At 30.2% G+C, this 12,635-nt stretch overlaps 1 protein-coding gene across 6 annotated transcripts; it reads left to right on the top strand.

The window, feature by feature from the left end:
• Positions 1–2,953: 2,953 nt before the first annotated feature.
• Positions 2,954–7,597, top strand: LOC102630758 (histone-lysine N-methyltransferase ASHH3). Of its 6 annotated transcripts, none has more exons than XM_006478449.4 (14): positions 2,954–3,103; positions 3,335–3,386; positions 3,554–3,632; positions 3,763–3,874; positions 4,094–4,193; positions 4,373–4,451; positions 4,559–4,730; positions 4,815–4,895; positions 5,112–5,286; positions 6,294–6,321; positions 6,399–6,489; positions 6,586–6,634; positions 6,712–6,797; positions 7,332–7,597. In XM_006478449.4, exons 2-13 carry the CDS (start codon positions 3,369–3,371, stop codon positions 6,781–6,783), a joined length of 1,056 nt encoding a protein of 351 aa, XP_006478512.2. In that variant the 5' UTR covers positions 2,954–3,103; positions 3,335–3,368; the 3' UTR covers positions 6,784–6,797; positions 7,332–7,597. The 6 variants fall into 6 exon arrangements, 4 of the variants coding, with proteins under 4 accessions (XP_006478512.2, XP_006478511.2, XP_006478510.2 ...); XM_006478448.4 differs by having other exon boundaries at positions 3,503–3,632; positions 5,112–5,238; XM_006478447.4 differs by having other exon boundaries at positions 3,503–3,632.
• Positions 7,598–12,635: the final 5,038 nt, after the last annotated feature.

Raw genomic sequence — 12,635 nt, 5'->3', positions numbered from 1 at the left:
GAAAGTTGATTAATTACTTTTAAATGGTGATTAATTTATGATATGGATGCCTGTTTAGATTTTATACCAGTTTATGTCTTTGGTTAACAGACAAGGATAAGTTAGGTTATCTTCAGTTTCTATTTGTAAATTTTTTCATAGTAGTTTTCAGCATATTGTAGCCAGTAATTGATATTTGTTTTTGAGAATTTTTAGTGTCCTTTCCCCAGTATATGCGAGTATGGTTGATTTTTTTTTTCACCATGCTTACCTTTTACAACAAAGTTTGATGGTTGAAATGTTTTTTCAGGATGCAAAAAGAGCTAAACAACCATCTAAGGTGTGCTACTCTGTATCAGCTTTTAGGATTTATCGTATTATTTCAATTTGAAAGTAGATATTATCAAATTACGAGATAGAGCAGCCAGGGCAATTTGAGTAAATGGCAATTATTGAAAAGCCCTCTCAGTGCAACAATTTTGTATTGACATTTTTTGTTTGAATTAACTTAATGATTGAATTAACTGCTGTACTTTTGTAAGTATATTGATGTTCTTAGGAAAGCATCTAAGGCTGTACTTTTGTTAGTATATCGATGTTTTTAGGAAAGCATCTAAGGTTGTACTTTTGTTAGTATATCGATATTCTTAGGAAAACATCTAAAGTTGTACTTTTGCTTATATAGCGATGTCCTTAAGAAGATATATAAGGTTGCAATTTTGCTAAAATATCGAAATCGATAGGAATTTATCGAGTGTTACTTATGTGAATTTAACTTGGTGTTATGTTTCAATTGCTCATTTAAAATTTTATTATTTTATTCATTTTGTAGGCATGGAGAGTGGAGGTTCAAGTCATACTACTGGAAATAAAACGGGGTCAAGATGAGCATGGACAAAAGAGGAAGAAGAAAAAATATTGAACATTTAAGATGCACTAGTTGCAAACGGTAGTCGAGCTAATAATGGTACCTTCAAATCTGGAAGTTACAAATATATTGAAAATGAATTAGAAAAACTACAACCAGGTTGTGGTTTGAAGGCTTATCCACATATTGACTCTAAGATAAGAATATGGAAGAAAAATTATAGGGTGTTGTTTGATATGTTAAACACTAGCAGTTTTGGATGGAATGATGTGAGAAAATGTGTGGAGGTTGATAGTGACAAAGTATGGAAATCATACGTGGAGGTTAGTATTTTGAATTTACAATAAGGAAAATAATTTTCTTTTTTTATGTCATTAGTTATATTTGCATGGTTGCATGGTGTATTGTTATAAAAATAATAAAGTTTATTTAACTATCTTATTTTTATTTCGTAGTCCCATAAAGAAGCAATCAATTGGAGGAACAAGCCATTTCCGTATTATGAGAGGCTAGCAAATATATTTGGAAAAGACCGTGCAACTTGAAGGTCGGCAAAGACTCCAATTGATATGGCTAATGCAGCACTTCAAGAAGAAATCCATGATGATAATGAGATTGATGATGAAGGTTCTCCCATGTTTGCTTCCCCTTCTGCAAATTCTCAAGACACTACTCGATCACGTGCACAATCATCACACATAAAGAGGTCTAAATAAGATGAATATGTTGTTGATGGTATTGAGAAATTGGTTTCAGCATTTCACCAAGCCAACACCGACATGTCTCATAATATGTATAGAAATAGTGAAGATCATGATTACATTGCTGAACCGCTTGCTTCGATGGGACTCTCTATGGATGATGAGCTTATGACCTTAAATTTAATGGTAGAGAAACCTTCAAATATAAGGGCTTTCAAGGCATTATGAAATGATCGTGATCGTAAGTTAGCATATGTTAGAATGCTTTTGCGTGAACATGAAAGGAGAGGTGGAGTTTGATAATGGAGAGTTTGCATGTCTAACTTAATAATGATATTATGCGGTAGTATTTTAGCATATGGATGTGTGTACTCGGATTACTTAACATTATGCACTTTGTTACAACTATTGTATCATTTTAATATTTTGTGACTATTTTGGAGTATGTAAAAACCTTTCTTTTATCATTTTAAAATGACTTTGGACAAATTTTGCATGTTTTAATTATTTATTTATGTTGTTATATTATTTAAAGATTAATTGATTGAATTATTTGTTTCGATCTTTATTTTACAGGTTATATATTTGGAAAATGCAAAAAGAAAAATAGATGTTATGTTGCCGAAATTTTAAGGTCATAATCTTCGATCTTTATGAAGAATTATGATTTTTTTAACTTCTACTAAAATTTAAATCTATTCTATATTTAATATTTTTCTAAATACTAATAAATGTCATTTTCTAAATATATAATTCAAATTTCTTACAAAAAATATTAATACAGTACAGTGTCGTACCAAACATAGTATAACTAAAAACTAATACAGTACAATGTAACATCAAACATTGTACAGCATTATTATAATACTGTGTTAATGCAATACAGCATAATACAATACACTAGCATTAAAATAATACAATACAACATAATACAATACAGTGTGCCAAACGCACCCTAAGTGCAATCCAACATGTAAGAAGCAAAATGTAGTGCGAAGACAAAACTACAAGAACAAATATCTAAAGCTTCCACATCACAGGCTTCAACGGCAACATACTCGTAAACAATTACATGTATAGCCACAGGCAGCAAATAATCGTAATAATAAAAATATCGAGAGTTTAATTTTAAAAATAAGAAAAAAAATTCACAGAAAGATGACGAATCAAATTAAAATTAATTAGATTTATAAAATTTTTAGTAAATATACACATAGATGATGTGATATATTCACCTCAACTAAGTTTTCTTATGATAAAGCGCATGTATTTATAGAAATGATATAATTGTAAAAGTTGGACTTATGTTAAGATTAATTAATATCCATATCCTTTTTTGTGATTTTACAAAGAGAAGGGAGTTCGATGTAATTTATTACCCCAACTCATAATCTGTTTTGTCCATAGGCCACGACATTAAGGCCGCGTTTGGATATCATTTTATTGCCATGTAATAGTTATCGGCTGTTATTTTCCTTTTCACTCTCAAAAACTTCCCTCCTAAAAACCCAAATCGCTCAATTCAGAGATCTGCCTTCTGTGAACTTGCCTTAAGGTAGATTTCTCTTCCTCTTTCACTAATTGCACTTCCTGTTCTCTTCATTACTTTCACTGTCTTGCCTACCTTACGGGCTTTAAGTTTTGCCAAATCTTGATATCAATTGTTTGTAAAACGAAATTGGGAATTTGAATTTGTTGGTTCAAGCACTTTGTATATTATATAAATGATTTTTTTTTCTTTTTGTACTCAAGATTTAGCATATTCAATTTCTTGGTTATCTTGTAGGCAGCTGCAGCCTTGGTGAAAGAGTTTTGATGCCATGCCGGCTGCAAAGAAGGTTAAAGCTCTCAGCTTTTCACAAATGTTTTATTGCTTTGTGTTTGTTTTGTCTACTGATTTTTAGATAGTTGAATTATTCTTACATTTTGGCTTTTTTTTTTCTTTTATGTTCAGAATTCTGATAATAGCCGGATAGGCCATGCGTTTAATAAGTTGTTGAAACAGATTGGGAACCCAGTTGAGTTTGAATTACCCGATTGGTTTATTAAACCGAAGGCCATACCTTATGTCTTCATTAAGCGAAGTATCCACTTGAACTTCACTTTCGAGTTGTTGCTGTTGTTGTTGTTCTGTTGCTTGTTTTTAATTGGTTAAGTTACTGTTCTTTCTCTTTTGTGATTTTTTTTTATTTTCTTGGTGTTTATGAATTTCAGATATATATCTTACAAAGAGGATTAAGAGACGGCTTGAGGATGATGGCATATTCTGCTCTTGCACAGCATCACCAGGTTCTTCTGGTGTTTGTGACAGAGACTGTCATTGTGGGTAAGAAATTGTTTTTGTCTATCTCTGTTTCTCTGCCTTGTACTCCGATGTGTTTGAGGTTGTGATGGATTTTTATCTTGGGTAATCTAATGAGAAATTATGTGTTGTTGTACGTTTTATTTGGGCTCTTATTTATTTGCAGTTTCCTCATCCGAAATATTATTGTGTTTAGTTTATTTTTGTTGAACCCCAAGACTTGGTTTGCTTTTTTTCCTACAGGATGCTCCTGTCTAGCTGCTCTTCTGGCTGTAAATGTGGGAATTCATGCCTTAATAAGCCATTCCAGAACCGACCTGTGAAGAAGATGAAATTAGTGCAGGTTGAGCATTGAGAATAAAACTTCACATGTTAAAAACATTCCTTCCTTTTCATTCTTCAAGCACAAATGCATTAGACTTGATTCCAGTCTTTTGTTCAATGTCACTCCTTATGTGGTTTTTGTTATTGTTTCTTCTGTGTACACTCAAAATATGAAGTTAAGTAAGGTATTGCTTGTAGACAGAGAAATGTGGAGCTGGGATTGTGGCAGATGAAGATATTAAACGAGGAGAGTTTGTAATTGAATATGTTGGGGAAGGTGACATCTTGGTTGTTGCTTGTTCTTCATCAAAATTTCTTTCCATATTCTCATGTTGCATTATTTTATGATCCATTAGCATCTGCTTCGATGTTTCTTCAATGCAGTTATTGATGACAAAACATGTGAAGAAAGACTTTGGAAAATGAAGCACCTTGGAGAAACTAACTTTTACCTGTGTGAGATCAATCGTGACATGGTAATTGATGCCACATACAAAGGAAATAAATCAAGATACATAAACCATAGTTGCTGCCCCAATACTGAGATGCAGAAATGGTTCACACTGACCCCTCATCACTAATTTTGTTGTCATGTGAGTTGATTTCTTATCTTACGTGTTTTAATTTTGTTTTGCTCAAGGATAATTGATGGTGAAACGAGAATAGGCATATTTGCAACTCGTGACATAAAAAAGGGCGAAAATCTGACCTACGACTACCAGTACGAATTCTTGCATGACTCTCTTATTGCATACTGTTAGACATCTCTCTTTGAACATTGGTATATATATTTTTTTTTTATTGTAAGCATGCATATTTATATTTAGTATTTTGTGTCATGATCTCTTATGCATATTGATGACAGCTGGTAGATTGGTTTCCCTTCAAATTTTCTATTTTCATAGCCCAATATGCACTAATCTGACAAATTTAGCAGGTTTGTTCAATTTGGTGCAGATCAAGATTGCCACTGCGGAGCTGCAGGCTGCAGGAGGAAGCTGGGGGCAAAACCTAGCAAGCCTAAGATCTCATCAGATGCTGCACTAAAGTTGGTAGCCTGTCAGGTGGCTGTATCTTCTCCCAAATTGAAAGCAATATTATCTGGAAAAGATGTATGTATATGTGGCTGTTTGATAATCCATAATTATATATATATATATATTTTTTAACTAGTGTTCAATGATTATATGTTGTGTGTTTTGATTATGGATACCTGCGATTTTGCTAACTTAGCTATCCAAGCTTTTTTCATTGGTATGTATGTTGTATGTGTGTACATTTATGTATAGCAAGTGTGACTATACATCCTTTCATGTATTATTACTTGATTGGTCAAAATGGGTTTGGGTGAGAATACTTTTGGAATGGCTTATGAATTATTTCAAGTCGCTTTTGCCGTTATTTCTTAGTGGAAGTATTTCTAATACTTCATAAATGAATAAATTTTGAGGTAATGTTTAGCAACTTTTTCCCTTGGCTGCTATGCAATTATAATGCTTTTTGTATTTTTGTTCTTAAACTATGATTTCAATTTTCAAGGTATAGATACATTTGAATATCTTCTCTCTTACATCATCAGTGCAAGAGAATGTGTTCTACATTTAATTTTAGAGTGTTGTGTTCAAATTTGTAAGTTTTCACATAACACTTTGAGCGGATTATAGTCTGGCTTTGGTATATCACTGTTGTAAAATAGTCTGAGTCAACCTCTGAAAGAGTGGCGCGTTGCTTTGAAATTTGGTGGCTTCTTTTTGATAGCTGAGCCACAAAAAGTATTCTAAAGCCTTCTTTTATATTTCAAATTTTGAAATATAAATGGACATTTTCTTTGATTGGATTGGATCAAATTCAAAATTCAACAATGCAGTTGGAATAGATTAGGCCATTCTGTTCTTATTTCACCCCCTTTTCTTCCCTTCATTCCACTAGTATGCTACATCTAATATATTGGAAGATTTGCAAGCTCCAAAAATTCGTACTCAATTACTACGGAAGTGTTGATATTCATTTTTAATGCATTTCAGTTTTACACTTTCTATCCATGTTAGTTTCTGCTTAAGTTATATACTGTGTACATTTTCTACAAACTTGGACTGATTCTGGCATTTTTTTTGTTTAGTTTTATCAGAATGGAGATTTGCATATAGGTAAGAAAACTTTATTCCTGGATTCTAGATTATGTATTGGTTGCTTTGTCAAATATCTTAGTCTTGTTGCCATTCAGGCAGTTCACGACCTCCTTATAATCAACGACAAATATGCCCTCAATGTTGCATTGGCAAAGTGATTAGAATATCCCATCCCAAGAATGAGAGGTACTTCCCAGAATGTTTAATTCCATCTGTAATTTACATCATCATTGACTATTCTGCTGAATTTTTTTTTCTTTCCCATTGGCTCAAATATTACAGTTCTTTTGGGATTATTAGACGGTTTGATGAGTATTCCAGAAAACACTCGGTAAGAGTCTCTTTTATTTGGCTACCATTTAAAGTTATAAGAGCAATATGAACATATAAGAAAATGTGCTGTTGTAGGTCTTGTTTGAAGATGGTGAGAGTGAGTTTATTGACATGGCTAAAGTAGATTGGGAACTTGTAACTGACTGATGTCACTCTGAGGAGTAAGTACAACTTTCTCTTTCAATGAACGATATACATTCTTCTTCTGACCATATTATCCAATTATCAGTGCTTCAATTGACATTTTGTAGACATTTTGTGTTTGAATTAGAGCGGTTAGTTAGTGAACTTTTGTTATTGGCTTTAAGAAAGTTCTGATCTTGAAATCTGCTGTAATCTGCTTAGGAATTTGTTGAGAAGTATGAGAGAATTTCAATATGTAGTTTGAATGAGACATGAGCTTCTGATTATATTGTAGACTCTGAGAAACATGAGGTAGTGAGAGGGTCATTGTCTATGTAAAAATGGTCATGATGGCTGCTTCTCTTTCCTTATTCATTAGAGGGGCATGATTATGATTTCATTAATTTTAGCTCATATTAGTCACTTTTATGCCTGCTTCAAACTACTTTACATTGTGTTACTCTTTTTTGCATCTTGCCTTTTCTTGGAATTTTAGTTGGATTTTTTTTTTGTCATTTATCTTGATTATTGTGGTCAGTTGATATAAAACTGAGTACATCAATCATATTCAGGTAGCAGTAACCAAAATTGGTAACTGGTTAGTTAGCTGTGCGGAATTACAGTCGTAGAAAAAAGATTCAATCAAGTTCATACAAATGGTTCTGGAGACCACATTGTTGTTGTACCAGAAGTATGAGCTTTTCTTGTAAACAAGGAGCCATCTTCCTTGCATAGGATTCATAACAAATGTTGTATCAAATGTAATTTTTTCCTGTAAAAACCTTTTGGAACATTTCAACTGTTGCATTCATTCTTGCTAGAAAATTCTTTAATTTTAGATGTTGCAGCAAGTTGAAGATCGGTGTGGTGTCTGGGGCCTAACATTGAACATGTGATCTGGTAACTCTCGTCTCTATATTGGTTTCTGTTGTGGCCCCAACGCATGTTGCTGGTTTTTTGCAAGCACATTGCGTCCGCAACAGACTACGTGTGCGCAGCCATAAACAATCAACGCGACACTCTATTTATTTACTTTTTCTTGGAAAATTATCACAACACTATCTTTATTTTGTCATTTCTGCATCTAATTATTAAAATTTTTTAACGTGCAGCACTTATATTTTCAAATTCCTAATAGTCAATCACTTTATCACTAACGTCATTAAAATGTGTTAAATAATCAAAGCAAAATGATTATTTCATCTTTAAATGTATTAAAAGATTATTTTATCCTTTGAAACTTGGAAAAATAATAAAGTTTATAATTACAAAAGAAGCATGACTGCAGATATACAGGAAAGTCAGATGAAGGTTTTTTTTTTTAATGTTTTAAATGATAAAATGGTCATTTAACACAATTATGAGTTTAACATATTCTAAAAGTGCTAGTGATATAATAATTAATATAAATTTGAAAATATAGGTGATGTATAGAAAAAATAAAAATAAAAATAGTAATTAAATATGATGCAGAGATAATTTTCTTTTATTTTTAATCTCAGAGATTTTTCATGGTTTTTTTCCCTCTGGTTTGCATATCTAAAGATACGGAGTTGTTGTGTGGGGTCCAACTATGATATTGTACGCCCATAACTTATGCACTACGGGATGATCATAAAATTCATAAAAGTAAATAACATTTGACCGTTGATAGCGTCCAGATTAGAGGGATATGGCATGTCGATCATGGAGTATTTATTGGTCACAACATGATGTATCTTTAGTTTATTATTTTTATTTTTGTTGTTTTATGTTAAAGTATTTACCTAAATAATAATAATAATAATAATGAACGTGTAGGTGTAGCGGAGTGGGATTTAGATATTGGACGGCGTTAAGAAGAGTGTTGGTTAAACGATTAAATCGGCGAGGAGAGGGTTGGGTTGGTGTGGGTGGGGACCACCTTACCAACCCGAACCCAAATCCAAGTCTGCGATTTTCTACGATGGCGGATGGGTGGTAGGAGTAGAGTAGAGTTGGGTGGTGACAAGTTGGTACCAAGCAACCAATCCACGATCAGAATAAAGTTACAGTCTAAAATGGTGTAAAGTTGATCAAGCAAAACGCAATTGGACAAGTGAATGCGAAAAAAATAAATAAATATGAGTCATCGTGTTTACTATCAAAATTGCATTGTATTCTATCAATGTGACGATTGGATTTGTATGCTTTGAAAATGGGAAATTTGAACAAATTTTTGATGATATAATTTTTTAAAAGAAAATTACTAGATTTATAAGAAACTCCAAGATTAGATTTGACGTAAAAGACTTATAAAAAATAAAATATATCGTATCGAGCGTGCAAGGGATAGTTTCAAGTAGAAGTATATTATTTCATGTAATTTGAACTTTTGAATATCAACATTTAGTCTATATAGGAAGCAAAATCTTCTACGGATTTGCGCCAGCTATACAAGACTTCACTCCAAATGAAGTGTAAAGATAGTAATTAAAGAATATAGTGATTCTATCAAATTGCACGATACGATTATAATTTTGAGTGACGATCGAATTATTAAAAGTGTATTAGAAAAGATAAAGAGGAAGAAACTAAAAAGAACAATTCAACTATGCAGCCCGCTTGTAAAAAGATGCACTAAATACAATAGTGACATCAAATAACTTCTTATTGCAAAGTGACAATATGATGCCGAAACTTCTTTCGGCATTACCGAAAATTAGAGAAAAAATTCAAGTCTCAACTTCAAAAAGAAGCAAGTGACATTGAAAACTTATTTTACAAAGCCTCATAGACATATCATATGTATTTAGTTTTAAAATAATTACTAATTTATTTACTATTTGCATCCTATAGAAAAATGAAGTTTTTTTTGAAAATTTATTATTTAATAAATTATCCAATTAAAAATTTAACTTGTTGGGCCCCAATCAAGATCTATGAAAACTGTTATTTAATCGATATTATCAAATTATCGAGTATTAATTTAACGAGATTATACTATATATAATAATATTTTGGTCATTATATAATAAAACAACATTTTCTCAATAAAATGTATTAAACGCATATATTTTACTTTTCAAATTCACAGATATCATCACAACAATATAATTTATTTCATCCATAAAACTATTTTTTAATCAACAATTTATTTTATTCACGTAACATAATCAACATATTTTATGAGCAGCCACAATCTCCAACTGACCTTTAAGTTCCCTTCTTTGGAAAGTAATGAAGATTCTTTCTTCCCCATTATTAAAGAAAGAAGTACGTCAGAATTGGATGGCATTCCCAACCTGGCCGTACAATTCCTATACACAATTATAAAATTTTGACCTTTCATAACTCATCTATGGTTTACGAAATATCTATTACCTTCATTCCAGCAAGTCCAAGTTAATCGTAATAACTCCACTTTATTTATGTATTTTTGGGTCCATGTGGATTCTAAATACATACATTTAAATTTTTGTAGGGACCAACCCAAATATTTATTAATCTCACTATATAGTTTATAAAGGTAAAAAAATTTGGCTGTATTCTATATTTTTGTAAAAAGAAGAAAAAGCCCCATAATTGCACCCTGAGTATTATTGAGAGCAGAATCCCACGTTATAGCTAAATATCTCCATTTTTTGCTCTCAATTGATACGTCATTCATTTATTAAATAATATAATAGTAACTTTTTAAAAATTTATTATTCAATAATGAATGAATGACATAAAAAAAGGACACAAATGTTAAATTTCTTTGTATTATTCTATAAATTAAGAGTAATGCTAAGCATCCTAACATTTAAATTCTAGGTTCAGTCTCAATTGATGTAAAATTCATTAGGTAAAAACTTATTTAATTCTTATGTTTTTAGGTTAGTGTCCGCTTAGTCCTTATATTGTTCAAAGTACCTCAAAACATCTCAATTGTTAAACCGTTGACATCACTACCATTATTTTTTTTTTATTCCTCTTGACTTGTTCTTACAATATTATCCTTTTATAATAACGTTTCTTTTTCTTGGACATTAATGAAAAAAAATTAAAATACTAATTTAATCTTAAAAATAAAATAAAAATAATATATATTAATTTTTGTGAATGCTTATGTTTGTCAAAAAATTAATACTATAGAAAAAATTAAATTACCAATTTTTTTGGACACTAAGACAAAAATTAATATATTAACTCTTTAGCTGAGTGTTCCATAAAAATTAATATATATTTTTTTGGGATTAAATTGGTAATTTATTTTTTTATTAATGTCTAAAAGAATCAACATTATTGTAAAAGAGTAATACTGTAAAAGCAAGCAAAAAAAAAAAAACAGAGATGTTAATAATTTAACTGCAGATATATTTTGAGGCATTTTTAAAAATAGGTAAAATCTCGTTTAGTCCTTATATTTTGATATTAGTACCTATTTAGTCCATATATTTTTAAAAATACCTTAAAATATCCTTACTGTTAAGTATTGACACCCTTACTGTTATTTTTTATTCTTTTTAACTTACTTTTACAATATTACCCTCGTACAATAATATTTCTTCTTTATTGGACATTAATAACAAGAAAAATCAAATTATCAATTTAACCCAAAAAAAAATAAAATAGAAACAACAAAAAAATCAATATTAATTTTTTTGAATACTCCACGAGGAATTAATATATTAATTTTTTTATTAATGTCCAAAAAATTAGTAATTAAATGTTTTTAGAATATTTATTTTTTTGACATAATTTCGACAAAGATTAATATATATTTTCTTTGTTTTTATTTTATTTTTGGGATTAAATTGGTAATTTTATTTATTATTAATGTCCAAAAAAGAAACAATATTGTAACAAGGGTAATATTGTAAAAGTAAGCTAAAAGGAATACAAAGTAACGGCATAGGTGTCAATAATTTAAAGGCATGGGTGTTTTGAAGCATGTTAAAAAATATAGAGACTAAATAAGCACTAATCTCAAAATATATGGACTAAACGAGCTTTTACCCTTTAAAAATAAAAGATTAAACGAGCATTAGCTTTAAAATATAGAGATTAAACGAGTTTTTACCCAAAATTCATCTATTAAATAATAAATAAGTAATTTTTTAAACTATGGAATTTGCCATCAGTGACATAGAACTCAAGTTGTAATTCATACTTTTGAGTTTGAAGATAAGCACAACGTAACTGGATAAGTACGGGTGAAAAAAAGTCTTGTGTTTATTATCAAATTTTCATTCTTAATTATTGCAATGCTTTTTTTAATAATATATTAACATCCAATTGAATTAAATTGTATCGATGTTGTACGAATGGATTTGTATGGTTTGATAAGGAGAAATTCAAACAAAATTTTGATGATGTAATTTTTTTTAAATTACAAGATAAAGTCCAAGATTAGATTTGACGCAAAATATATATTCATGTAAAATAAGGTATATCATATCGAGCATGTTTGAGAATTGAGATAGTTTAAGTTGAAGAAATATTATTTCATGTGATTTGAATTTTTGAAGATCTTTTAATGCAGAGAATATTGTTTAGCACATAGCTAATAAAAATCTCTTATAATTGCATGATTTAGGTGGCGTTTGTTTTTTTAACTTAATGACTTAAAGTGACTTAACTTAATTAATTAAGTTAACTAAAAGTGTTTGTTTTTATAACTTAATGAGACTTTTTAGATAATCTTGACTTAATAAAATAAGTCAATTTTTTTCGCTTTTTACTTAATGGAGAAACCTTAATTAAGTCAATTACTTGCTAATGTCAAAAATATCCCTGCTTTATAATTTATTTTTCATGTCTATCCTAAAACTCACCCATAGACATTTACCTCACATAAAAATATCCATGTTTTTTCTTTATTATATTATATACGATAAAATTTGAAATTTATGATATTTTATATATTAAAATTC

The sequence above is a fragment of the Citrus sinensis genome, chromosome 3 (assembly GCF_022201045.2).
Source record: "Citrus sinensis cultivar Valencia sweet orange chromosome 3, DVS_A1.0, whole genome shotgun sequence".
NCBI lineage: Eukaryota > Viridiplantae > Streptophyta > Magnoliopsida > Sapindales > Rutaceae > Citrus > Citrus sinensis.
Note: the sequence above shows the minus strand (reverse complement) of the source record. Positions and strands in the feature narration are given on the sequence as shown.